Below are 26,932 nucleotides of genomic sequence, written 5' to 3' on the forward strand. Positions count from 1 at the left end.
ACCCGCCGGGCGGTAAGGCAGGGCTAGGTTCTGAGGGGGATCTGAGGCCCAGCGTGACTTCCCCAGGGAGCCTGGGGCAGGGAATTGAACCTGGACCTTCCGTCTCCTTAGCTAGAGCCCTAACCCCATCTTCCCTGTAGCTCACATGCTGCCTTCCCCACCAGGAGCCCCAGGTGTCTGCGTCGGAGCAAAGGCTCCCAATAACTTTTGGAACAAGCTGAGCAAACACTCCATAGTGCTGATCAGCCAGGATCACAGCTTGTGGGGAAAAGCCCCCGCCACGCCCACGTCAGCGTTGTCTTGTCTCATTGCACCGTCCTGTTCGGTAGCGTTCGCTGGGGAGCAGCCAGGAGCTGCTGTGGCTGGCACACTGACTCACTGGGCGGCGTGGGGCAGAGGGGGGAGCAGAGACCTGACCTGCCTGTATGGACAGAGGGGGTGTGCCAGGCACAGGCCATGGGCATGAGATCAGATGATCATAGTACAAGATCCCACTCCCCACAAGGCAGCTGTGGCCTAATGCTCGATGTGGGGAGCCACGAGTCCTGGGTTCTAATCCCGACTCCACCAGCAACTTGCTGGGTGACCTTGGGCAAATCACTGACCCGCTCCGTGCCTCAGTTTCCCCAGCTGCCCAATGGGGATAGTGACATTTGGTCACCAGGCTTTAACACCACAGTGGTGCCAGTGCCAGAGGCAGCGGTCCAGCAAAAACAGCAGGTCACCTCCAGCCACTCCAGGTTGCCACGCTGAAACCCCAGCTGCCCCTCTTGATAGCCCAGGGGCTGGCTCGTATGGGGGGAGCTCTGCAAAGGACAGAGTGGGTTTATCCCGAGGGATTTAGTGAAGTGTCCCGAATTCTGCTCTCCAAAGGGCTCCTGGTCTGAAAAATCAGCCTGTTGCGATCCCTGCCCCAGCTCCATCTCGGCCCCAAATCGCATCCCAGCCTCCATCTCTGGCCTCTCCTCACGTTCCAGCGTGCTGCTGTCCACCCAGAGCAGTATCAGCACCAGCAGCAAAAGCCCTTCCAGGTCTCTGGGTACCGCCTTCTGCTTTAAAACACCCCCACTTGTTCCAGCCAAACTGATGGAGTTTGTTTCTCTCTGTTCCCCTCCATCTGTCCACCGCCGACTTCCTTCATGACTGCTGGCGCGAGAGCCTTCTCCTCTGCATCGCCGGCTGTCGGAAATTGCCTCCCTGTGCTATTCCGCTTCACTGAGCTTTGATAGCACGTCACATCTCAGCTGGAAAACGTGCTTCTCGCTTGCCTTCTCCTCCCTTCCTTTCTCTCTCTCGCCTTCTCTTTCCCCTTTTCTTTCTGTCTCAATTCATAAACACTGCCTGCCATCTCCCCTAGGGGTGTGTGCAGCCGCTCGAAACACCTGACTCAGTGACGCACCGCCAGCTCCAAAGAACTCGGCACTGCCCCGAGCCCAAAGAAAACTAGCCAGCACCTGGGCAAATGCCTAATAGCCCTGGGCCCCATTGTACCAAAGAGGGGAAGGAAACTGCAGTCAGGGCCCCTGCCCAGCACTAAGGATCCCCAGACTCTTGTCCCCCCGGCATTCAAAGCTGGGGGCTGCCAGGGACTGTCTCAGCTGATCTCGGCTGTTGGGGTGGAGCACGGGGAGAGTGTCTGAGGCGGCTAGGAAAGCGGCTATGTAGAGCTTCACTGTGGGGGCGGGGGGGAGGTGTTAAAGGGCCCACGTGACTTAGGAGCACAGAAAAGTAAAATTAGACAAAACACCCACGCAGATGTCTAGAGACCTTTACCTGAACCAATAGCAATAAAGGGTAAAAAAGGGGGTTTTGCCCACAATTCTAACAGATACACCACAAATGCGTACATACCTGTCATCCATACGCACATACATACTAGCCTATGGGGTAAGTGTACCCTAACATTTCCGTGGGGGAAGAATGAAATTTGGGCATAAGAGGAAGGATTTCCGACTAATGCCCTATAAAAAGGAGAAGCAGCTCACCATTAGACAGGCAATCTACCCACCTATCTGCTCCTGTCTACTCTTCATTGCCTCAACTACGTATTGATGCTACCCATCTACCACGGCTATTAACTATTAATAGGCCATATTTCTATTTCTTTTCAAATTGTAAGTTAAATAGGGATTTGAGCTCCCTTATATTTTATTTTAGTACAGCTTAGAGTTAAATTAAAAGAGAGTAAACAGCTCTGCATTAGCTTCCTCTGCCAGAGGTGTGAAAACGGAAATTGCCATAGGCGTGGTATCACATCTCCCAACACCGGGTTATCAAAACAGGGTGTGAGTATTAAATCAATTTTGCAGCTTATAATCTTATATTCATATATATATATATATATATCTTAAAGAACTGTGATATTTGTAACTCTGTAATTCTAACTGTTTTACCATTTGCTTACTATCTTCATTGATTTTAATAAAAAGGTCTTTATGACTATATCTGTCTCAGTGTAAACTTCCTGTCATATCCCCGAAGTTCCTTTTATAAACTCTGTGAAGCCTGATTCAGGACGAACTTTATCTTCTGATCAAACAACTTGGCGAGCCAAAACCCATACTAATTAATATCCACAATAATAATTATTAAAATTATTAAAATTATTAATTAATTAAAAATGTATTTAAATAAAATTAAATTAAGTGGATACATTAAATTAACACTACTAACACACCCCAAATCAGGCTACACCCACAGCCCGAACCTTCATCCCCTACACTCAACCCTCTGCCCCAGCCCTAAGCCCCTCATCCCCAGCCCCACCCCAGAGCCCGCACTCCCAGCTGGAGCCCGCACACCCCTGCACCCCAACCCTCTGCCCCCTTCCACACTCCGAACCCCTCAACCCCACCCCCACCACATGAATTTTGTTATGTTCACCAATATAGAGGTGATGTGTCACACGTCACCTCCATATTGGTGCACATAACAAACTTCATTCCGCACATGGGTGGGAAAAATTAGAGGGAACATTGCTTCTAGGACTCCTGACTTTTGTCCATCACCAGGGGATCAATTACCACCGACACCAGCACAGGCTCTGTACCATACACAGCCGAACAGGGACTGAGGGAACCCAGAGCCCAGGGCAATGTCAGGCCAGGAGGGAAACTAACCTTCCGCAGAGAAAGGGAGGTTCGAGAAACGTATCCCTGCAATTGCACCAAATCACATTGTAAGAAGCTGTGCGCATACAGCTGGGGGGAGAGACCTTCTACAAACTAACGTTGCGTTAGATGATACAATGAGCAGGTAGAGAGACTGTCCTGTCTGTACAACAGCCGGATGCAACCTTAGTTAGATGGTTCTGTCTCTGGTTGAGTTTTGCTGTATTTCATGGACGAAGGATGGATGGATAGAAGAAAAGTGTAATATGGATGGATGGGTCGGGGTGGGATAGGGAGGGGTGGATGGATAGATAGATGGATGGAGATCACATTTCAATGTGAGGTAAGAAGATCTCCTAGAGGTTGGGTGTGTTTCGCTCCCAGACCATTGGTGTCTTTAGCTCCTACCCCCGCTCCGCTATGGGAGAGTCACCCTGTGCATTGCAGAGCAGCTCCCTGGATTCACACCATGCAATCCACGCAAACACAGCAGCCGAGTGCAGCAGAGAAACAACTAGCGGAAGAAAAATAAGGAGACCCACTGCAAGCACATGCAGCTGATATTTACAATGCCATTACAGCCTCCGCTTAGGCAGTACAGTCCGCCACTGGAAGCAAGAAACGTCTGTCGAGAGAACAAGAGAGTCAGCAAGAGAAACTGTCAGAGAGGCAGGAAACAAAAGAGAGACAGAGAGAGAAAGAGAAACAGGCGGCTGGGTTCCAGAGAGAGCCAGACAGAGACACAGATCCTTGGAGGGAAGGGAAAGACGGGAAACAGAGAGAGAGAGAGAGAGACAGAAAGAAGACAGGGTAGGATGGCCCAAAAACTAACACACACAACAAGGCAGATCTGAATCCAGGCCCAACCCCTAGGGCAGTTTGAAGGAAATATCAAGCTGGGTAAGACTGGAAGAGAAATGTTCTGACTTGGGAACCTAAAGATAGGCACTAGGGGAAACATCTGCAAAAGTACCAGAGCAACTTAAAGGCCTAAGCCCCCAGTGACGTTCAATGAGACATAGGCCTTGTCTACACTAGAAAGTTGTTCTGCTTGAACTGTTCCGGGGTAGTTCGAGCAATACAACCTGCCTTGGTGTGGACGCAATTAGACTGGTGTAGAAGGTGCTTTATACAGGGATAGCTATTCCCATAGGGGACCGGGAATACAAGTGCAGAGCAGCTTTATATTGGCATTGTTATAGCTCCATGTTGGTCACAAATTCATGCCTGTTGCCAACATACACAACAGTTACATTTTCAAGTGCAGAGCAGGTCTTACGCTCCCAGGTGTCTGAGCCACTTTTGAAAATGAGACTTCAGCTCCTAAGTCACTTCGGGTTCATCTTCACTATCAAGGTAATGCAGCTCTTTCGCGGGTGTTGCCCCGACCCCGGCTCGCGTCCACACACAAAACCCTCTCACCCAAGTGTGCTGAATTCGTTAATTCCTAGAGAGTAGCTATTCCTAGAGCCCTGCGCGGATACAAAATTTGTATCCACATTCGATCCGCAAAAATGGTCCGCGGATAGAAAGCAATTCTCCCCTATGCCCGGAATACAGCTACAAGCACCACTTACAGTGTCACACCAGGCCTAAGTGGTGTCTAGCCCTTGTGCTGGCCCTGTGTGCAGGAGTGAATTTCACTCGTAAGGCCTTACCCACCGTGCAGTGATGTCAACGAGTGTATTGACTTAGTGGGCTTTGGATCACGGTCACAGGGCATGATCCAGCAACGGTGCTTAACTTTAAGTCCCATTGGGACCGCTTGCATGTGCTTCAATGTTCTGCTGGATCGGGACCTGAGTGACTCAGGAAAGGGCTTCAAATAGCAAGGCCTTCTCCTCCCCATCTTGCACGAGTCAGTGAACAGCCGTACACAGAAACAGGAGAGAGAAAGGAAGCAGAGAGAAAGCAAGAGAGGATAGACATAGCAAACCAGCGTTAACATTTTTCTGGGAGAAAACAACTGCCAGGGACGGCTTTGTTACTGGAGAACCTGTCCCAGTGGCGCCGCTGGGACCCAGTTGGCAGAGTTTCATGAGAGTGCTGTCTCCCTAAACCACGGTGCTCCCGGGGTCTGTGCGCTTGGGCAGGAAGCAGCATTCCAGAGCCAGAGGCAGTGCTAGCCCATTGGGCTAAGCAGGAACATTTTGAGGGGCCCCCACACAGCACATACTGAAAAAGCCAGTAGGGAGCCCCCATCAGCTGCTCGGGGCCCTAAGCAATCGCTCAGTCTCCAGAGCAGACAAGGCTACAGACTCCAGGTGAGACAGGTGCAAACACATACCCTGATGGGCAATGACCACTTGCAATGACCCAGAAACCCCAGCTGCCAACGGCGGGCAGAGAGGAGTACTTACCGGGTGGGGTTGATGCTCTCCAGCTACATGCCCGGCTTCACTAAGCCTAGTTCCCCCTAACCAAAACCTCCAGCACGGTCCCTAGAACTCTGGGTCCCTTAGCTCCAGGTGGCCAGGCAGGATCTCCCCTTACCCCTGGAGCTTTGACAGTGGCCATGAGGGGGGCTGTCAAGGTGCGTGCCTGGGAGCGATGTCAAGGGGGAAATGAGGGGTGGGGGTATCGCGGGATGGACGAGTGAACCCTCTGGAACGAGACCAAAAAACCAGCCCCGAGGTCTCTTGTTGGAGGAGGGGATGTGGGGTGATTTGGGCAGCGTGCCCAACCCGTTAGTGTTTCTCGATACCCACTGAATGCCAAGCTCTTTCCAGTGGGAAGCCAGAGCTCCAGTGGATCCCTTCCCAAGCAACAATGGGATCTGGAGTCCAGGTGCCCTCATGTCTGAGAACTGCTGGGAAGGACACAGCAGCCCAGAACGTGTTTCAAGGCCCCCCGGGCAGACAGAGAGCACTCCGTGGGCACAGAGCCGCTCGATGGCAACTCGGCGCTTGGGGAAAGAGGCTGGTAGCTGCTGCTCTGCCTGGAACTCCTGACAGCAGCTGGCAACTGCCCAAATGAGCAGGCAATTTGGGGACCTCTGCAAGCTCCCTAAGGGGTTTGTCCTTCATGCTGGCTGGGAATGGTGAAAAAGTGGAGGGGCTGACACAGTGCCGGTCACTAAAGCCGGGGTGGCAGTCCTGCTTAGGAGGGCTTTTGGTTGCTGTTAGCTGGTGGTGACATGGGAATGGAGCCAATGACCCAATACCCGGTGGGGGGCGGCTCTGAGGAGTCCTGCTCTCTGGAGTTCGGCAGCTCGCTCAGCCAGTGCAGTTGCCCCAGGAGAACGGAGCCAGCCAGAGGGCTCCTCTGGGCTGTAGGGATGGCAATCCACCATGCAGGACTGGTGTGCATTGGGGCTGGGAAGCTGTGCCCGAGAACAGGAGAGGATGACATTTCATCTCCTCCGGGCCGGATCTCCTTGCCGATGGTTCGCTCTCAGATGCGGGGGAACGGATCAATGCTACTCTGGGACAGCACAGAGAGCGGGGACACTCTGCAGTGACAACTGGATGGGCTTTTTTATTAGCGAGGACGTGCTAACCCCACTGGAGTGCTCACTTCGGAAGCTACTTCTCCGACTACAGCTGGGTCGATTGTACGCACCGCACACCCGATGTGTGTATGGAGCCAGTTTCCGTGCCACGTGCTAACAACGAGGTACACAGCTCCCAGCAATGCGCCGTGCACGCCTCTTTGACAATGCTCCTGTATGCAGGCTGCTCGGTACATACACACTGCAGCGTACACGTGTGGTATCATGTAGACGGTATATACCGAATATACTCCGGTGTATATTGGATATACAGGCACACATATACAGAGTAGGCACCGGGTATATGTGGCAATCGTCATACACACTGACACACTCCAAGCACACGCAGCAGATTGAAATGGTGCCTGACCCTCACGGAGCGCAGGGCAGAAACTTCTTATAGGGACCATGAGGCAAGGGGAACCCTTTCAGCCATCTCTATGGTGATCTCAGGCCAATGAGCTGATTACTAGCCATCTGGGCATGTGTTTAAAGAACACGGGCAGGGCACGGCATGGGTGCAGCCTCTGGGGAGTACTGGCATATGTCACTGCGGAGTCAGCTTGAGGTTCTGGTTCTGTCCCAGGACAAGGGCAGTTTCCACAGGGTACCTCTCCAGGCAGATTCAGGAGGAGGGGTGGGGTGAGGGTCACTGAGGCTGGGGGGGTCCACCATGGCTGTGTAATGGCTGAGGAGAGATCCAATCAGCGCTCTTAAACAGCGAGGAGAAGGGTTAACCCGTGTGCCCACGCCCCTGCCCCATTCTCCTTCTGCCCGGCCCAGGTTGGTCCGCCAGCCGGACCGGTGTCCCGCGCAGTCCTGCAGGAACCCGGGCCTCCCATGTGACAGTGGGACGCTGGCAGCCTGCCAAGGCTGTCACTGCCATGACATCACTGTCCTGCCTGTGCTCTCGGACACGTTCCCTCCGCCCACCGCGGCACTTACATCGATCTCGCTCAGGATGACGTCGATGATGCTACCGATGACGATGAGGAAATCAAAGACGTTCCAGGGGTCGCTGAAATAGCCCTGAGATTGGAGAGAGTAATGAGGTGGGAATGACTGGGGGGGCCGAACAGGGGGAAAGGAAAGGAAGAAGCTGAGGGTCAGACAGGGGGGTTATAAACTCCCTGCGGAGGAGACCTGCCGTTCCTGAGCGCAGTGCGCTTTCTCCCTTGCAAACCGCTGCCCCGCTCACCGTGCCAGAGGGAGGGTCTCCGTTCGCCCACGCAGAACACAGCCAGCACGGCCAGGCTGCCCCCCATGCCTCGAGATGGAGAGAGCACTGCAGAGCTTGGATTTAGATTTCCTTCCATGTCTACTCTTATCCGCTGGCATGGCAGAACCCAGCACCCACTGAGCTCTTGGGGTCAGACCTTCCCAGCTGATTGGTGCCGATGCTTATTCTGGGCGAGTCCTCGGCACGCCAGGGAACGAACGCTCCTAGCCCCCAACAGGCCCAGCAACAGTGTGATTGTCCATCAAGGGAGCTCGAGTCAGGGCTGGGATGGCGGGGAAGACACGGCTCGCAAGTACAGGGGAGGTGTGTGACCAAGGAGCTGCACTGGGAAACATTCCCTGCAGTGCACCTGCCCCGGCCCACATCACTGTGTATGGGTCGCAAGCAGCGGCTCTTGCGGCATGCCCCACGCTGGCTGCCTGGGGCTACAGGCGTATAGGGAAGGCAGGGGGAGGCTGGAGGAGGCTGTTCTTGTACTAGGTAAGTGCCCGGTGGGCATGGATCTGTTTGAACCAAGTGGCAGCAAGACAACCTGTGATTATCCCTTACGCTCAGAGGGATGACCTGGAGGGGGCTTGGTTCCCAGAGGACCATCCACATTTGGGGTTCTCTACCCCCGAGGGCTGGCATTGGTGGGGTTCAGGGAAAAGCGACCATTGGATGCCAAGGCAGCCCATGGAGCAGCGGCTCACGTGGCTGAATCGCTCGTGAGGTCGGGCAGGGGAGGGATTCCCCTCCGGGCACATCGACAGGGACCACGGAGGTGATGGCCGTCTCTCAGTGGGCATCGGGGACATGCCTGCAGGGCGAGGCAGGGGGCTCTGCCTCGCCTCTCACGTGGCTCAGTGGCTGTGGTGGGGGGAGGTTCAGGGGCTCTCCCAGGGCCGCTCACACGCAAGCCTGGTTTGATGGGGGGTCCGGAGAGCTCCAGGGAGGACCACTAGCCTCCCACCCCCATTGGAGAGACACCCAGGACAGTGAGAGCAGCGGAGTGGGGGTGGGGGTGTTGGGCGAACAGGTAGCTGGAGGAAGGGCTCCCCCTTGTGGCCTGGATTGGCCCTGCTCTTCCCCTCAGGAGCTGCCAGGTCAGCCTGCAGCCCTTGCCCAGGTGACTTCAGTGGCACTGTCCACATGAGTGACTGGGCGTGGGCAGGTCTCTCCGGGGCCCCAGGCTCCGAGGGGATTGTGTTCCTGGGACGCCGCATGGGGAGAAAATGCCATGCCTACCGCTTGGGGTGAGCCCCTGCCCTCCTCCAGATTCACACCCCCTGGGCCCCCCTCCGGACTCGCACCTGCCAGTCAGGAATCGGGGTCTGCAGCGGAGCCAGTCTCCAGGCAACCCAACGAGCACAGCTGGCCTGCAGCAGGCTGCCTATGGATACCGCGCTTGAGGGGTGGGGAGAGCCAGCGGACAGGCTCTTAAGCCCAGCAGCGGCAGTAGCAGCAGTCCAGTGGCTACTCAAAGCATTTGTCCATGGCTGGGACAGCTCCTGCCTTGTCTCAGCTCTGAACTCAGAACTCAGTTCTGACCCTGGGCTCTGACTCCTGCTCCAACCACTGGGCACGGCTGCCCACATCCTGGTCACGTTATGCACCCCCCCAGCACCCCTCTCCATGCCCCCCAGACTTTCACCCCACACTCACCTTGGCTTTGAAGGCCATGAGCTTGAGGAACATCTCCAGGGTGAAGAGGATGGTGAAGGCCACGTTCAAGTTGTCCGAGAGGTGGTTCATCTCAGCTGACTGGTTGTAGTGCTGGGGAGCCAGGAAGAGGCACAGGTTAGCCCACTGGGCTATGGGGAGCAGGTATGGGGCTGGGCTCTCAGATTCTGGGCCAGATGTGAGAGCCTGAGACCAACATACAAACCTAGAGCTCTGGCAGGGTTGGAATGTGAGCAGAAGTTGTGATGCTTTCCCCCATTCCACACACAGCTCTGCCAATAGTCCTGCCCCCTAGCCCCCTCCCTGTTCCAGCCCTGGGTCCTGCCCCACAGCTCTGTAGATGTTCCTGACTCCTGATCCGCAGCCCGGGGCGTCTCCACACTCACACACAGCTGTGCCACCGTCCCTCCCTCCTCACCTATAGCACCCGCGGCTTTTCCATAGGAGAGGCCTCCCTGGAGCAGTGATGCTGAACTGCCTGAAGTATCCCAAGCCAAGATCCAAACCCAGATATCCAGGGGCACCCGACCAGTGGCCCAGCCTGAGTCTCACTTTGATGGCTTGCTAGTCTGCTACCAAGAGCAGGGTGGTCTCGGACACCCCACCCCCAGGCCCCATGGACAGTGATCAAAGGTTGCCACCCAACAGCGAGGTCGTTAACTTTGCTCCCTCCTCACCTGCATGCCCAGGCAGATGGTGTTCAGCATGATCAGGAAGAACATGAGGTACTCGAAGTAGTAGGAGGTCACCACATACCAGATCTGGTACTGATAGGGGTTCTTGGGGATGTAGCGTCTCAGAGGGCGGGCTTTCAGCGCGTACTGGACACACTGGCGCTGGAGCGACAGGAGGAAAAAGGTCAAGCATTGACGCCCGTGGAGCAGAGGTGGCACCGTGGGCAATTATGAAACACTCCCAGCTGTAAAACCTCCAGCTCCGCTCCCTGCCCCTCTCCCCTGCAGAGCCAGGCCAGACCCGATTTCTCACTGCGCAGGAAATCCTGTGATTTTGAACATTTTTTTCCCTGTTCTGAAAACATAAAAATTAGAAAGTTCCCATGAAACAAAAGTTGTGTTTGGAGCCGATCTAAATGTTTTGCTCTGAGAAAACGGGAATGTTTCCCGCCGCCTTCGACCTTCGTCAGCTTAAATCTGTGGTTTGTTTCGAAATGAAAAATCAAACCAAAACCCCCCCAAACATTCCATTCAGAAAATGGCTGAATGGCTGACGCTAGCAAAACGCTTCATTGCGGGAGGGGGTTCCAAATGATATTTCATCAGAAGGGACACGTTTTCAACAGCATCAGCATTTTCAATAGGAGAATTGTTGTAATGAAACATTTCTGCCCCCTCTGACTTCAGGCTGCCCTGGTGCACGGTTACCAGCAATCACTTGGGCGTTCTGCTCTCGGCCCCTTCTGGCCCAGGTCGCCTGGGTTAACTCCCTCTGTTCTTGCACATTGGGCATGAGACTCATAACAACCCCAGGTGCTCAGGATCTGAGATCCACCCATCCATCTGTGAAGCTGGACCACAAGTCCTTAGGGCCATTTGTGATCACAGAAAAACTTGACCCGGTAACCTTTTGATTGCAGCTGCCAGAATCCCTCAAGGTCCACCCCTTGTTCCACATCTCCTTCCTGAAACCTTTCACCGAGAATCCCTTCCCACCCCATGCTACTCCTCCCCCTCTGCCAATAACTGGGCTGGGCCAAGAGGAACGCATGGGCCAGCGGATTCGGGACTCCCGCCGAGTCCAGGGACGACTCCAATAGCTGCGTGATGGGGAGGGATGCGGCCCAGAAGAGCATTTGTGGGAATCCCTGGAACATGTCCATGCCCTGGACCTCCTGCAGGTTCCCCAAGAAACCCAGCCCAAGGGCTCCAGGGAGGCAACCCTAAAAGAAGCGGGGTGCTGTCAGGTATCAGACCAGCTAGGACCAGCCGCTGGCCTAGTACCTGACTAACTTCGCTGCAAAGCAATCAGTGAGCCTATCTGCACTACCTTGGAACTGAGAGAGAGGTCACAGCCCCTGACGGTTCTAAGCCCGGCCCCCACTGCAGATCAGCGGCTGCTTACCGGGTACCTTGCCTGCAGCATCACTTGCCCTTGTTCCAGTCCCTGCTCCCTTCCAGCTTCAAATTTCTGGCATCGATCCCCAGCTCTGCCCATGGCTTACCACGCCTTCGGCTCTGGCATTTGGCTTCTGACCCTCGGCTCATTCCTGGACTTTGCCCTTCCTGGACCCAGTTCTAACCAGTTATTAGTCTGGGTGGGAAGCCGGAGCCCCTTGCACTCCCAGGCAGGAATGGGCCATATAGGGCCATATTCTAGCTTTCCTTGGGCGGGGGAGAGGGCACAGGGGGCAGCATGAATCCTGCATGACAGTCGTGGCGGGGACTAGCACCACTGGGAATGCCGGAGGTCCCTCATGGGGTGTGGCTGGGGCCCAGCTGCGAGGCCAGTGTGCAATGGTAGGAGCATTTTCTGCACCTTCTTAAAGGGAGCAGCAGGTCCCACTCCCAAGGGGGCTCCCCAGCCCACCGCCACCCCTTGTTGGCAGGCCACCGCCAGTCACTGACCTGTAGGGTGACCAGATCTCAAGAGTAAAATATCAGGACACATGGGGGGGCACACCGGAGGCATGGGGGAGGGGAGTGCACAACCCTAGGAAGCTGCGAGGGGGGTGCATGGCCCCGGCTCCGGCCCCCTCTGCAAGCCGCGGGTCAGGGACACACGGCCCCGGTTCCGGCCCCCTCTGCAAGCCGCGGGTCAGGGACGCACGGCCCCGGCTCCGGACCCCTCTGCAAGCCGCAGGTCAGGGACGCACGGCCTTGCTCTGGCCCCCGCCGCAAGAGGGGGTCACAGGGCTGGTGCAGGGGGTTGGGGTGCAGGAAGGGGGTTCGGGGTGCTGACTCCGGGAGAGAATTTGGGTGCGGGAGGGGGCTCAGGGCTGGGGCAGAGGTGCGGGCTCCGGGCGGCGCTTACATCAGGCAGCTCCCCAGAAGTGGCAACATCTCCCTCTGGCTTCTAGGCAGAGGGGCAGTTAGGTTGCTCTGTGCACTGCCTCGCCCACAGGTGCCGCCACAGCATCTCCCATTGGCCGCGGTCCCCAGCCAATGGGAGCTGCGGAGCCGGTGCTCATGGCGGGGCAGTGCGCAGAGCCCCCCGGCCGTCCCTGCACCTAGGACCCGGAGGGAGATTTTACCACTAGCCATCTGGGTAGGGAGCCTACCAGCTCTGCACCAACCAGAGGCCTGGCAGCCCTACAATATTGGGACAAATGGGGTGGGGAGCCCCCTCGGGAGTGGGACCTGCTGCTCCCTTTAAGAAGGTGCAGAAAATGCTCCCACCGTTGCACACTAGCCTCGCAGCTGGGCCCGAGCCACACCGCATGAGGGACCTCCAGCATTCCCAGTGGTGCTAGTTCCCGCCACGACTGTCATGCAGGATTCATGTCCATCATAGATTGGTCGGGACACAGGACCGAGAGTTAAATATCGGGAAAGTCTGGTCACCCTACTGACTTGGGGCAGGCCCCCACTGCAGCTCAAAGGGTCGATACTGTGCTGCTCCCACATAGCCAATACGCTAGTGTGGTGGGGCGGCTGCCCCACACAGGGAGGAAGGATTAAAGCAGGCCAGAGGGAGCCTGCGCAGAACCCTCCCATTAGAGAGGCGAGCCAATCAGGAGGCTTGTTGCAGCGGCCAATCAGGGCCAGCAGAAGCCATATATAAAGGGCTGCTCAACAGAGCAAAAGGCAGTCTCTCCCTGGCCTGCTAGGGAGAAGGACTGGGTGCCTAGGAGCACCATGGCTAGAGCAGTGCTGGGCAGGGTAGCAGAGCAGAAGGAGCTTCTGGCTGACCGCTGCCAGACTGAGGCCCCGGAGGAAGGGCAGACAACATGCTAGGGCTGCCCCCCACTTGCCCTGAGGGAAGTGGCCCACACAGACTGCAGTTTGCCCCTGGAGCAAGGGACTAGACTGGTGACTGCAGCAGGCCACTGAGGCGAGTGGCTGGACTATAGACTGCCAGTCCCCCCGAAAGGGGTGGGAGACAGTGGAGAGAAGAGGACGCCGGGGAGCAACGCGGGTCACAGAGTAGTGGAGACAGCAAAGCGGGAGTAACGGCGAGCGAGACACCACCGGAGGAGGCCGCCCTGTGGAAGGATTTGAGCTAATTCCAGAATGGCCAGCAGGAGGCGCCATGGTGGTGAGTCTTGCTCCGTTACAACTAGTTAGTGTAGGGTTACCATACGTCCAGGTTTCCCCGGACATGTCCGGCTTTTCGCTCTTTAAATAGCCGTCCAGGGGGGATTTCTAAAAATCTAAAAATGTCCGGGATTTCCCCCGGTCGGCTATTTAAAGAGCGAAAAGCGGCTGACGGGGCGGCCGAGCGCCGCTCGCATTGGGGCCTCGGCAGTCAAAGCCCCTTCCCAGCTCCTCCCAACCCCTGCAGCCTTACCACGCCGCCCGGCAACGCTGGGGGGCGGGGCTGTGCGCCTGTGAGGGAACGCGGCGGCGGCGCTGGCAGCGGTGGCCAGAGCCCCTCCCCCGCTGCCCCCCCTCCTCCACAGCCTCAGCACGCCGCTCGGGCGGGGCAGAGCCAGACACCTGCTCTAAGCTGAGCGGCACGGTAAGGGGGGCAGTCAGGGGACAGGGAGCGGAGGGGAGGGTTGGATGGGTCGGGGGTTCTGGGGGGGCTGTCAGAGGGGCAGGGGTGTGGAGAGGGGTTAGAACAGTCAGGGACAGGGACAGGGAGCAGGGGGGGTTAGATGGGTTGGGGATTCTGGGGGGACTGTCGGGGGGCAGGGGTGTGGAGAGGGGTCGAGGCAGGCAGGGAGCAGAGGGGGTTGGATGGGTCAGGAGTTCTGGGGGTCCTGTCAGGGGGCGGGGAGCAGTTGGATAGGGCATGGGAGTCCCAGGAGTCTGTCTGGGGGCGGGGGTGTGAATATGGGGTGGGGATGTGGATAAGGGTCGGGGCAGTCAGGGGACAGGTAGGGTCCTAGAGGGGCAGTTAGGGTGGGGGGTTCTCAGGAGGGGGCAGACAGGGGACAAGGAGCGGGGAGGGGGGTTGGGGGTTCTGAGGGGGGCAGTCAGGGGGTGGGAAGTGGGTTGGAGTGGATGGGGGCAGGGCGGGGCTAGAGCGGGACTTCCCCCCCCCCCCCCCGCCCAGTGTCCTCTTTTTTGATTGTGGAAATATGGTAACCCTAAGTTAGTGGTCTGTGCAGCCTGGCTTATGGGAACCATCCTGGGCTCCCAGTGTGGTGGCCAAGCCTGGATGTGTCGGTGAAGGTGTCAGAGAGCAGACAGAGAGAGGCACAGAAGAACAGGGGGTCTCGTCTTTCAACTCTGCAGCTTGGACACACCCTCGTGCCTGGGCTCCCGGCCTCTCCTGCCTGGGGTCCCCTGCACCTTGGTCTTGCCTAGTTCACACCCAGCTAGGGCACCCCGGCTCTCATCCAGCTGGCACTCATCCCGCACGCTTAGCCACGTCCAGACCCTGGCACCTAGCTCTGGTACAACTGGCTCCTCGCACCCAGAGCCTGGGCATCCCTGGAACCGAGAGTTACCCAGGTCATGGGGGCTGGGGTGGGAGGAGACTGGGGGGTCGGAGGGAGGTCTCTGCAGGGTGGGGGAGGTTCCATGGGGGGGATTCCACGGGGAGTACCTGGTTCTTGTCCAGCTCGCAGTTCTTGTATTCGCTCTCGCCCTGCTCCTGGAAGGTGACGATGACAAAGCCGACGAAGATGTTCATCATGAAGAAGGCGATGAGGATGATGTAGATGATGAAGAAGATGGCGATCTCCACCCGGTAGTTGTAGATGGGGCCCATGTCCTCGGTGTGGGTGTCAATGGCCTTGTACAGCAGCCTGGGGGGGTAGCGAGTAGAGAGCTGCATGGGGGGGCGGCTCAGTCCAGCTGAGCTAAGGCAGAGAGGTCAGGACATCCCAGACAGCTGCTTCCCCTTTGACTGCACTGGCACCTCTGTGCCCCTGATCGGGGGTGGGGGGGGTCTGACCCCTCTCTCCATCTTCGGGAGAAGTCCCCTCACATGGCATTCCCCAGCCAGGCAGCAGCGCCAGTGGGGTGCTGGGATCTCCCCCCGTGCAGCCTGACCCAGTGCCCGGTCCCCATGCTGCGTGCTCCCCCCGGCGGACTCACTGCGGCCAGCCCTCGAAGGTGGAGACGGTGAAGAGCGACATCATGGCTGAGAGGACGTTGTCGAAGTGGAAGTCGTTGTGCACCCACTCGCGCGGGTACAGCTCTTGCTGCTTGGGGCCGCTGTCCATGTACACGATGAAGTTGCCTCTGGAACGGGAGGCAGCGGCGCATTTACAGACGAGGGGTGAGCGAGCGGGGGACTGGGCCCAGAAACTCTCCAGTCCCCTTGCCCATGACACACACGTGCCCGCCTGCTGAAGACTCCATGCTTCTCAGAGCACGTTACTGTCTCACCAAATCAACCTGGGGAACTCACAGCTGCAGGAAGCCAGAGGCCAGTGCTGGTCGCGACAAGCACCATGGCCGAGTATGCGAGTTCTGACAATAACAGGAATCGGCAGTCATGCAATCAGGGTGTGCTGAGGAAGGATCACATGTGGATGCCAGGGCTACAACCCGTCTACAACCTGCCCAGCAGCCTCAAGATCCACCCTTGGTGCCTCTCCCCGGAGTACCTGGGATCAGGTGGCAGCCTGGATCTACAGGCTGGAGCAGCTTGGCAAATCCCACCTCATGCATGGCAAATCCTGCCGTCCGGGATGAGCTCTGCCCTTCCACAGCCAGGAAGACTCATGCCCCAGGGCAGCCCCCTATACACCCAGACACGTACTTCACCCACTAGCGTGTCTGAAAGGGGACCTGCAAAGGTGACATAACACCTGGGGATATGGGCGGCACGTGACTCCTCCATTTGGGGAGGCTGCGTGTGCCCAGACCATGGCCCCGCCTCTGCTCCAGCTCCTGCCCCACTCATCCCCGCCTGCGCCTCTTCGGCCCCTCCCCTGGGGTTCCCCTGCCTGCCCACCGGCTTCCGGCCGCTCACCCCTCGTGCATGCGTGTGTCTCTTCACCCCCTCCCGCAAGGCTCCCCTGCAAGCAGACTGGGGACAGGAAGAGGATGAGTGGGAGCGGGAGCTCAAGTGGAGTGCGGGCAGGACCACAGCCGGGCTGCCCACCCTTTTGGCAGCGGTGCGCTCCAAAGGCGGCAGGCCGTCTGTTTGGGGAGGCTTAGCTCCCTCTGGCCTCTTATACCCACCACCCATGCCTGGGGGCTGCCATCTTCTGCTCCTGCTTTTGATGATGAGTGAAGAAGGCCTGAAAGAGCTTTTCCAGGTCGTTCCATAAAACACAAGACAGTCCCAGGCTTAGGGTTGCCAACTTTCTACTCACACAAAACTGAACAGCCCTGCCCTGCCTCCCAGGCCCCACTCCCTGCTCACTCCCTCTGTCACTCGCTCTCCCCACCCTCACTCACTCCCTCATTTCCACCAGGCTGGGGCAGGGGGTTGGGATGCGTGAGGGGGTGAGGGCTCCGGCTGGGGATGCGGGTTCTGGGGTGGGGCCAAAAATGAGGGGTTTGAGGTGTAGGAGGGGCTCCGGGCTGGGGGATGGAGCCGAGGGGTTCGGAGTATGGGAGGGGGTTCCGGGCTGAGGCAGGGGACTGGGGGGTGGGAGGGGGTACGGGCTCTGGGCTGGGGGTGTGTGTTCCGGAGTGGGGCCAGAAATGAGGGGTTCAGGGTGCGCGAGGGGGCTCCGGGCTGGGGCAGGGGGTTGGGGGGTGGAGGTGCAGACTCTGGGGTGGGGCTGGGGATGAGGGGTTTGGGGTGCAGGAGGGTGCTCCGAGCCAAGGGCGTGAGGGGGATCAGGGCTGGGGCAGGGGGTTGGGGCGTGAGATGGGGTCAGGGGTGCAGGTTCTGGGCGGCGGTTACCTCAAGCAGCTCCCGGAAGCAGTGGCTTGTCCTCCCTCTGGCTCCTATGCGGAGGCGCGGCCAGGTGGCTCTGCGTGCTGCCCTGTCCGCAGGCACCCCCCCTGCAGCTCCCATTGGCTGTAGTTTCTGGCCAATGGGAGCTGCAGAGCTGGCACTTGGGGCAGGGACAGCGTACGGAGCCCCCTGGCTGCCCCTACACATAGGAGCCAAAGGGGGGACATGCTCCTGCTTCCAGAAGCCGCGGCTGACTTATCCCTGCTGTGCCGCTGACTGGACTTTTAATGGCCTGGTCAGTGGTGCTGACCGGAGCCACCAGGGTCCCTTTTCGACCAGGCGTTCCGGTCAAAACCCGGACACCTGGCAACCCTGCTAGTGCCTTAACCGTTGGCCTGGCCTTCCTCTGGTTTACGAGCCCAACTCCTCCTTGGTCCTGGCCATTCAACACTCCCATCGGCTCTCTGACCCCTAGAGCAAACTGCCCTGTGCTGCAGGCTTTGCTCTGCATAGAGACCCACACCTGGGCTCCTCTGCTCAGCAGGCTCCCGGGAGCAGGCTGTGAGCACAAGAGACAACAAACCAGGACTGGTTCCTCGCCTTCCCCACCAGTCCCCCCTCAGGCAATGACACCCCCGGTCCCTGCGCTCTGGCTGTGAGGTACATGCAGTGACGACAGGGGGCGCCTACCTGCATTCCTCTTCTGTCATCTTGGCTGGATCCGTACAGCTGTAAAACTTCCCCTAGGTTTAAGCAGAGAGCAGAAGAATCAGGGATTGTACTGTGAACCGCAGGGGGCCTGACTGATAGACCTGGGGAGCAAGGACAAGGGCAGCTGCTGGCAACTGCAGTACATCCTGACATGACCCCACGGCTTGGCCCCGACCCAGGGGGCAGCGTCTCCACGGCCCATTCCAGCCTGAAAGGGGGCTGGTTAGTGCCGGCCGTGAGCGTCTGGGCCCTACCCCAGCTGGGCCTTTCCTTAGAGGTGGTTAGAGCCCAGCCAGATGTGCCAGCCCTCAACTCTCCCTGCGCAGTCAGCAGCACCAACAACCCCTAGGAGCCCTGCAGGGCCCGAAGGCCAGACCACTGCTGCAGCAACCCGTAGCACTTCTAGCCAAAGAGTCACGTCAACCTCATCCATTCGCACAACAGCGCAAGCGCAGACCTGCCTGCAGTGCCACGGGTGGTCAGGAGGAAACACCTGTGATCCTGCAACACGGTGGGGAGCTGGAGTGGGCGGGGGAAACCGAGTCACAGGTGGGGAAGGGACTGGCCCAAGGCTACCTGGCTGGTCAGCACCAAAGCTGGGAAGAGACCCCCAAATTGGCTGACTCCCACTGGGCCATGGGGCTGCCTTGCTTGGGCACAGATTATGCATACACTGCCCTGTTCTGCCTGCAGCGTGCTGGTACCCCCAAGGGGATGGCCGGGGATGGTCCTCGGCCTCCCTCTGAATTTCTGACATGGGAGAATCCCCTCTCTTAAAAGAAACGAAGGGGAGCCACTTCCTGGTGCTTCCCTGAGCTCAGCTCCACCCCAGCTCTCCCCAGGACAGGGAGGGTTGGGGGATACCAGCGCTGGGTTCTGGCCGGGAGGGGCTCTCACCTTGAAGAGCTGCACCCCGATGCAGGCGAACATGAACTGCAGCAGGGTGGTGACAATCACAATGTTGCCGATGGTCTTGATGGCCACGAACACGCACTGGACTACGTGCTAGAGAGAGAGAGAGGCCAATGCAGAGATGGGCCAGGCTTGCAGCACCACGACCTGCTGTGGGTATCAGCCGTGCCCGTGTGCAGGGGAAGGGGCCATCCCAGACACGGACGGGGGACACAGCACCACACCGGTGTGCCGGGGACGCGGCCGTCCCAGACACGGATGGGGGACCCAGCACCACACCAGGGGAAGCGGCCATCCCAGACACGGACGGGGGACCCGGCACCACACTGGTGTGCAGGGGAAGCGGCTGTTCCAGATGCAGCCAGGGGAACTAGTACAAAACCAATGGGTTGCCTCCCAGCTGCCCACAGACACCTAACAAAACACCCGGGTGAGAGTGAAATCAGGTGGCCTGAGCCCTGGGACGTGCAGTCCTGGGATCCTGCTCAGATGGCCCATGATCTGGCAGGCCCTGGATTCCTGTGGCAGATCTGAGGGGGGCCGTGTCCACCCCCTATGGAGGGCCCTTGTCCCCCCCTTGCTCTCACCTTCAGCCCCTTCGCTCTGTTAATGGCCCGCAGCGGCCGCAGGACTCTCAGCACCCTCAGGATTTTCACCACGGAGATGGCGCTGGACCTGGGGAGGGCGGGGGGAGACGGGGTGACTCAGCCAGCTTGGGATCTGGCCAGACAAATCAGCTCCTCACACACCGTCAGGAGCCAAACCGGCCTGCAGCGATGCATCGGGGGAGAGCCAACACCTGTGCCCCTCTAACATGGGCAGGGGAGCTGTACCTGCCAGGGACAGGAGGGGGCAGACTGGGGGGACAGGCAGGGGAGGAGGGGGCATGCTGGAGGGGGCAGGCTGGGGGACATGCTTGGAGGGCAGGCCGGGGGTTGCAGAGCAGCAGGGGCAGGAGGGGGCATGCTGGGGGGCAGGCTGGCGGTGTGCTGCAGGGGACAGGCTGGAGGGTGTGGAGTGGCCGGGGCAGGAGGGGGCAGTCTGGGGGGCATGCTTGGGGGGCAGGCCGGGAGGTACAGAGCGGGAAGGGGCGTGCTGGGGGGCCGGCTGGCGGTGTGCTGCAGGGGGCAGGCTGGGGGGTGCGGAGCGGGAGGGGGCGCGCTGGGGGGCAGGCTGGCGGTGTGCTGCAGGGGGCAGGCCGGGAGGTACAGAGCAGGAAGGGGCGTGCTGGGGGGCCGGCTGGCGGTGTGCTGCAGGGGGCAGGCCGGGGGGTGCAGAGCGGCAGGGGCAGGAGGACAGGCCGGGAGCATGCTCTGGCGGGGCCAGGCTGTCATGTGTTCTAGGAGGGGATTGCAATCCAGTTTGACAGAGCTCCCCAAGGGCAGCACTTCCAGGCGCTTCCCACCATTCCTGTAAGGGGCAGGCGGCTGCACAGTACATCAGTAGCAGAGTTGGGCCTAGCCCCCAGGATCACTGACATCCCTGTCCTGAGCCCTAGCCCCTAGGCCACATTCCCACCCACCGTGAGGAACAGAACCCAGGAGTCCTGAAGGAACTTGAGGGAGGAGGAAGGCAATTCCAGATTGAAGTGGGTGCCTGCCCACAAAATCCTTGCGTATCCAATTCATGGCATAGCCTCTCCTCCCTATTCTCAGGGGTTGTTTATTTCCTTACTCCCAACAGCGTGGCTGGATGACTTTGTGGCACTGAATAGTGTATGAATGCTAATGCAAGGGGAATCAACCAACTCACATGCTTCTGGGCACAGGCTGATTGTCACAGGGATCAGGAGGGAATTACTCCCCACCCTCCATCTATAGCCCTGCGTCTGCCCAGGTGCATCCCTACCATCTGCAGCATCAGTTACTGGTCATTGCTGGAGGTGAGATTCTAGGCTAGACAGACCAATGGCCTAACCCATCCTACGTCTCTATTGCCAACGTAGATGACAGCACAGCAGATGGCCCTATCCTCTGCTGAACAGGCAGACCTGTTGCTACAACGGGTGCTTACTCAATTCCCATGGAGATGAGGGAGACAGCAACCACCAGCAGATCCAGGATGTTGAAGTAGTTCCGGCAGAAGGACCCCTTGTGAAGGAATGCACCGTATGCGGTCATCTGAAGGGAAGCAGAGGGGAGTTAATGGGAATGGGGCAGATCACCTCTGATCCTCTTTCTTTTTAGTGACTGCTGCTCATGAAAGAAGCCAGATTGGAGCCCTGGACACTTAAGTCCTCTCTAGATCCACAGAATAGGCACAGTAAAGGAAGCTTATCATGTACCACCGAGCCAGCGAGCCTCAGCCCCACCCCACAGGAGTCTCTCCAGGGAGTTCATTCTCCACAGCCCGTTTTTGGCCCAGCTGCCAATTGTGATGGTGCTTTTCTCACGCAGACACCTGTGGCCTAGGAACTGGGCTGACAGCCACTAAACAAATGCTTCCCTGGATGCCCAACCGGCCACAGTAGAGCACGGCCCGCAGGGCCTTCTCTGACTGCTCCGTCTAGGGCGGGACTCAGGAGCAGAGCTGGTCAAAACTCAGCATTTCTGTTTCGGGGGAAATTTCGACACATCATCATTTGGTTTTGGTCCCGATTGGAACAAAAAAAATATTTTCAAAATATCCCATGAAATGGAAGTTTTGAAAAATGTTGGTTCTGGAACACTTTGAAATTTTGTTTTGTTTTATTTTATTTTATTTCTTTTTTGTTTTGTTTGTTTAATATTTTTATTTTTCTATTATTTAATGACATGTCTGTGGCATACACTACTACTACTGGTGTCGTAAAATGACATAATCGTTTAATTATTCTATTGATTTTATTTTAAATATTTAATAACGGGTGCTTCAGTCTAGCAGAGAAAGGCATAATATAGTCCCATGGCTGGAAGTTGAAACTAGACAAATTCAGACTGGAAAGAAGGTGTAAATTGTTTACAGTGAAGGTGATTAATCATTGGAGCAATTTACCCAGGGACGTGGTGGAGACTCCACCACTGACAATTTTTAAATCAAGAGAGGATGTTTTTCTAAAGGCATTCTCTACGTTCTATGGTCTGTGTCACATAGTAGGTCAAACCAGATGATCGTAATGGTGCCTTCTGGCCTTGGAATGGATTAATCTGTGCATTTTTAAAACAGTTAAGGGCAGCTGCTACTTAGCACTGATTGAAACATCTTCTCTTCTCTTCTGGGTCAAAACGTCTGCTGTTTGCATTGTAACTCCAGTGTCAAACTATTTCATTACAACACAAACAGGAGACATTTTGATCTAAAAGAAAAGCGAAGCTGTTTCAATCCATGCTAAGTGGCAGCTGCCCTTAAAGAGTTTTAAAATAAACTATATTAAAATAATATTTCTACTAGGGCTGTCAAGCGATTAAAAAAATTAATCGCGATTAAAAAAATTAATATTGATTAATCTTGCTGTTAAACAATAATAGAATACCATTTCTTTAAATATTTTTGGATGTTTTCTACATTTTCAAATATATTGATTTCAATTACAACACAGAATACAAAGAGCACACTGATCACTTTATATTTATTTTTGATTACAAATACTTGCACTGTAAAAAACAAATGAAATAGTATTTTTCAATTCACCCAATACAAGTACTGTAGTGCAATCTCTTTATCGTGAAAGTTGAACTTAAAAATGTAGAATTATGTACAAAAAATAACTGCATTCAAAAATAAAACAATGTAAAACTTTACAGCCTACAAGTCCACTCAGTCCTATTTCTTGTTCAGCCAATCGCTCAGACAAACAAGTTTGTTTACATTTGCAGGAGCTAATGCTGCCCGCTTCTTATTTACAATATCACCTGAAAGTGAGAACAGGTGTTCTCATGGCACTGTTGTAGCCGGCGTCACTAGTTATTTACATGCCAGATGCACTAAAGATTCATATGTCCCTTCATGCTTCATCCACCATTCCAGAGGACATGCGTCCGTGCTGATGACGGGTTCTGATTGATAACAATCCAAAGCAGAGCGGACCGACGCATGTTCATTTTCATAATCTGAGTCAGATGCCACTAGCAGAAGGTTGATTTTCTTTTTTGGTGGTTCGGGTTCTGTAGTTTCTGCATCAGAATATTGCACTTTTAAGACTTCCGAAAGCATGTGCCACACCTTGTCCCTCTCAGATTTTGGAAGGCACTTCAGATTCTTAAACCTTGGGTTGAGTGCTGTAGCTATCTTTAGAAATCTCACATGGTACCTTCTTTGCGTTTTGTCAAATCTGCACCAAAAGTGTTCTTAAAATGAACAACATGTGCTGGGTCATCATCTGAGACTGCTATAACATGATATATGGCAGAATGTGGGTAAAACAGAGCCAGAGACATACAGTTCTCCCCCAAGGAGTTCAGTCACAAATTTTATTAATGCATTATTTTTTTAACGAGCGTCATCAGCATGGAAGCCTGTCCTCTGGAATGGTGGCCGAAGCATGAAGGGGCATACGAATATTTAGCATATCTGGCACATAAATACTTTGTAATGCCAGCTACAAAAGTGCCATGTGAACGCCTGTTCTCACTTTCTGGTGACATTGTAAATAAGAAGCAGGCAGCAGTATCTCCCATCAATGTAAACAAACTTTAGAGACTGGGAATGGTTGGGTCATTACACTAATTGAATTTTTTTTCCCCAGGTTAAGTTCTCCTCACACCTTCTATGGGTCATCTCGATTATCACTTCAAAGGTTTTTTTTCTTCTGCTGCTGATAGCTCATCTCAATCGATTGGCCTCTTACAGTTGGTATGCGTACTTCCACCTTTTCATGTTCTCTGTATGTATAAATATCTTCTGTCTGTGTGTTCCATTCTATGCAGCTGAAGAAGTGAGCTGTAGCCCACGAAAGCTTATGCTGAAATAAATTTGTTAGTCTCTAAGGTGCCACAAGTACTCCTGTTCTTTTTGCGGATACAGACTAACACGGCTGCTACTTTGAAACCTTTTTTGTCTGAGTGATTGGCTGAACAAGAAGTAGGATTGAGTGGACTTGTAGGCTCTAAAGCAGGGGTTCTCAAACTGGGGTTTGGGACCTCTCAGGGGGTCACAAGGTTATTACATGGGGGGTTGTGAGCTGTCAACCTCCATCCCAAACCCCGCTTTGCCTCCAGCATTTATAATGGTGTTAAATATATAAAAAAGTGTTCTTAATTTATAATGGGGGTCACACTCAGAAGCTTCCTATGTGAAAGGGGTCACCAGTAAAAAAGGTTTGAGAGCCACTGCTCTAAAGCAAGGGTGGCCAACCTGAGCCTGAGAAGGAGCCAGAATTTACCAATGTACATTGCCAAAGAGCCACAGTAATATGTCAGCAGCCCCCCATCAGCTCCCCCCCCCACCTCCCGCCCACCAGCAGCCCCGCCGATCAGCGCCTCCCCCTCCCTCCCCGCACCTCCCAATCAGCTGTTTCGTGGCATGCAGGAGGCTCTGGGGGGAGGTAGGGGGAGGAACGAGGGCACGGCAGGCTCAGGGGAGGGGGTGGGAAGAGGTGGAGTGGGGTCAGGGCCTGTGGCAGAGCCAGGGGTTGAGCAGTGAGCACCCCCCGGGCACATTGGAAAGTTGGCGCCTGTAGCTCCAGCCCCGGAGTCGGTGCCTATACAAGGAGCCGCATATTAACTTCTGAAGAGCTGCATGTGGCTCCGGAGCCACAGGTTGGCCACCCCTGCTCTAAAGTTTTGCATTGTTTTGTTTTTGAATGCAATTATGGAACCAAAAAAATCTACATTTGTAAGTTGCATTTTCACAATAAAGAGATTGCACTCCAGTACTTGTATGAGGTGAACTCAAAAATACTATTTCTTTTATTTATCATTTTTACAGTGCAAATATCTGTAATCAAAAATAATATAAAGTGAGCACTGTACACTTTGTATTCTGTGTTGTAATTGAAATCAATATATTTAAAAATGTAGAAAAACATCCACAAATATTTAACAAATTTCAAGTGGCATTCTATTGATTAACAGTGCGATTAAAACTGCGACTAATCGTGATTTTTTTATTTAATCGCATGAGTTAACTGCGATTAATTGACAGCCCTAATTTCTATTATATTATGACATGTCACAGTAATAGGGCATATTATGGGCGTACATTAATGGCAGTTGCTAGTTCGTATTGATGGAAACCTATTATGCGCTGTTACTCCTGCCATGGTATGAAATAATGTAAACATGAAAAAAGAAAGGACATCAAATTCTAAACAACATTTTGAACATTTCCAAACCGCTTTTTTTTGGCAGGAATTTTTGTCAGAATCAACACAATTTCATGACAAATTTCAGTTTTGGAGAAACTAACGAAAAACGTTTGAGGAAAATGTTCTGACCAGCTGTACGGAGGAGGCCGCCCTAGTGGTAACAGTAAGTGGCACAGGCTGGCCAGCGACCCCCCCAGTGTCTGTCTGTGCAGCAGCCTCAATCAAAGATTCCCCATTCACTGCAGCCACTGCTGACGCCTGCCTCTGCTCTGCCCCAATCAGCGGCTCCCCTCACCGCTGGCATCACCCCATTATGCACCGTCTCCAGAAAAATGGGGTGTGACTCACCTTCAGGACTATTTCAACTGTGAACACGGAGGTGAAGCCGATGTCAAAATATCCCAGAATCTGAAGATAAAAATCAGGCAGAGGTTTTGGTAACTCGGGAGACCAGATGTTATTTGAACGTCCTACAACCGGGAGCTTTGGCAGACAGACGGCACACTGCCCCGCTGAATGGAAACTGCACACCTGGTGCTAATAATAAATACAACAATAATACATACATGCTTTGCACTGTGACTGCTCCTTTCGCACCAGCATCTTTACGACACTAATGAATTAAGCCTCCCAGCCCCCACAGCAGTCAGGAAAGGATTATCCTTGGCAGAGCACAGCAGTCCAAGGGTTAGAGCCCGGGAGCCAGGATTCCTAGCTACTGTTCCCATCTTTGGGAGGGGAGAGTGTTCATAGAATCATAGAAGATTAGGGTTGGAAGGGACCTCAGGAGGTCATCAATTCCAACCCCCTGCTCAGAGCAGGAACAACCCCAACTAAATCATCCCAGATAGGGCTGTGTCGAGCCGGAACTTAAAAACCACTAAGGATGGAGATTCCACCACCTCCCTAGGGAACCCATTCCAGTGCTTCACCACCCTCCTAGTGAAATAGGTTTTCCTAATATCCAACCTAGACCTCCCTCACTGCAACTTGAGACCATTACTCCTTGTTCTGTCATCTGCCACCACTGAGAACAGCCGAGCTTCATCCTCTTTGGAACCCCTGTTCAGGTAGTTGAAGGCTGCTATCAAATCCCCTCTCACTCTTCTCTTCTGCAGACTAAATAAGCCCAGTTCCCTCAGCCTCTCCTCGTAAGTCATGTGCCCCAACCCCCTGATCATTTTCATTGCCCTCCGCTGGACTCTCTCCAATTTGTCCACATCCCTTTTGTAGTGGGGGGCCCAAAACTGGACACAGTACTCCAGATGTGGCCTCGCCAGTCAGTGTTCTAGTGGTTAATGCTGGCGATTTAGGGTCAGGACTCCTGGGTTCAATTCCTGGTTCTGGGAAAGGACCATGGCCTAAGGTGTCAGGATTCCTGGGATCTTTTCCCAGCTCTGTAAGCATCTAGCTGGGTGACCTTGGGCAAGTAATTTCCCCTCTCTGGGCCTCAGTTTCCCTATGTGTAAAACGAGGTTAGTGACAGTGCTTTGGGGTCCTCAGATGAAAGGCTCTGTACATTCACAGTATTACAATCCAAGACCATTTAAAGGTGGGGAATCTGAGGCACAGAGTGATGTTAAGTGACTTGCCAGTGATCACACAGGCAGTTAGTGGCAGTGGTAGGGGCAGAAGCCAGGAGTCCTGATTCCAGTTTT

General features: G+C 55.2%; 1 protein-coding gene across 1 annotated transcript in view; it reads right to left on the bottom strand.

Annotated features, from left to right (window-relative positions):
* CACNA1S (calcium voltage-gated channel subunit alpha1 S) overlaps window positions 1-26,932 on the bottom strand; it is a 100,374-nt gene that overhangs the window by 32,979 nt on the left and 40,463 nt on the right. Inside the window, exons 19-29 of the mRNA XM_065402475.1 lie at window positions 25,623-25,682; window positions 21,065-21,171; window positions 19,639-19,726; window positions 19,037-19,144; window positions 18,119-18,171; window positions 15,667-15,813; window positions 15,173-15,374; window positions 10,180-10,338; window positions 9,485-9,595; window positions 7,546-7,629; window positions 3,679-3,735 (exon numbers count right to left, since the gene is read on the bottom strand). Coding sequence (XP_065258547.1) covers window positions 3,679-3,735; window positions 7,546-7,629; window positions 9,485-9,595; window positions 10,180-10,338; window positions 15,173-15,374; window positions 15,667-15,813; window positions 18,119-18,171; window positions 19,037-19,144; window positions 19,639-19,726; window positions 21,065-21,171; window positions 25,623-25,682 — 1,176 coding nt within the window. The remainder of the gene's footprint in view (window positions 1-3,678; window positions 3,736-7,545; window positions 7,630-9,484; window positions 9,596-10,179; window positions 10,339-15,172; window positions 15,375-15,666; window positions 15,814-18,118; window positions 18,172-19,036; window positions 19,145-19,638; window positions 19,727-21,064; window positions 21,172-25,622; window positions 25,683-26,932) is intronic.

This window comes from Emys orbicularis, chromosome 4, assembly GCF_028017835.1.
Source record: "Emys orbicularis isolate rEmyOrb1 chromosome 4, rEmyOrb1.hap1, whole genome shotgun sequence".
Classification (NCBI taxonomy): Eukaryota; Metazoa; Chordata; order Testudines; family Emydidae; genus Emys; species Emys orbicularis.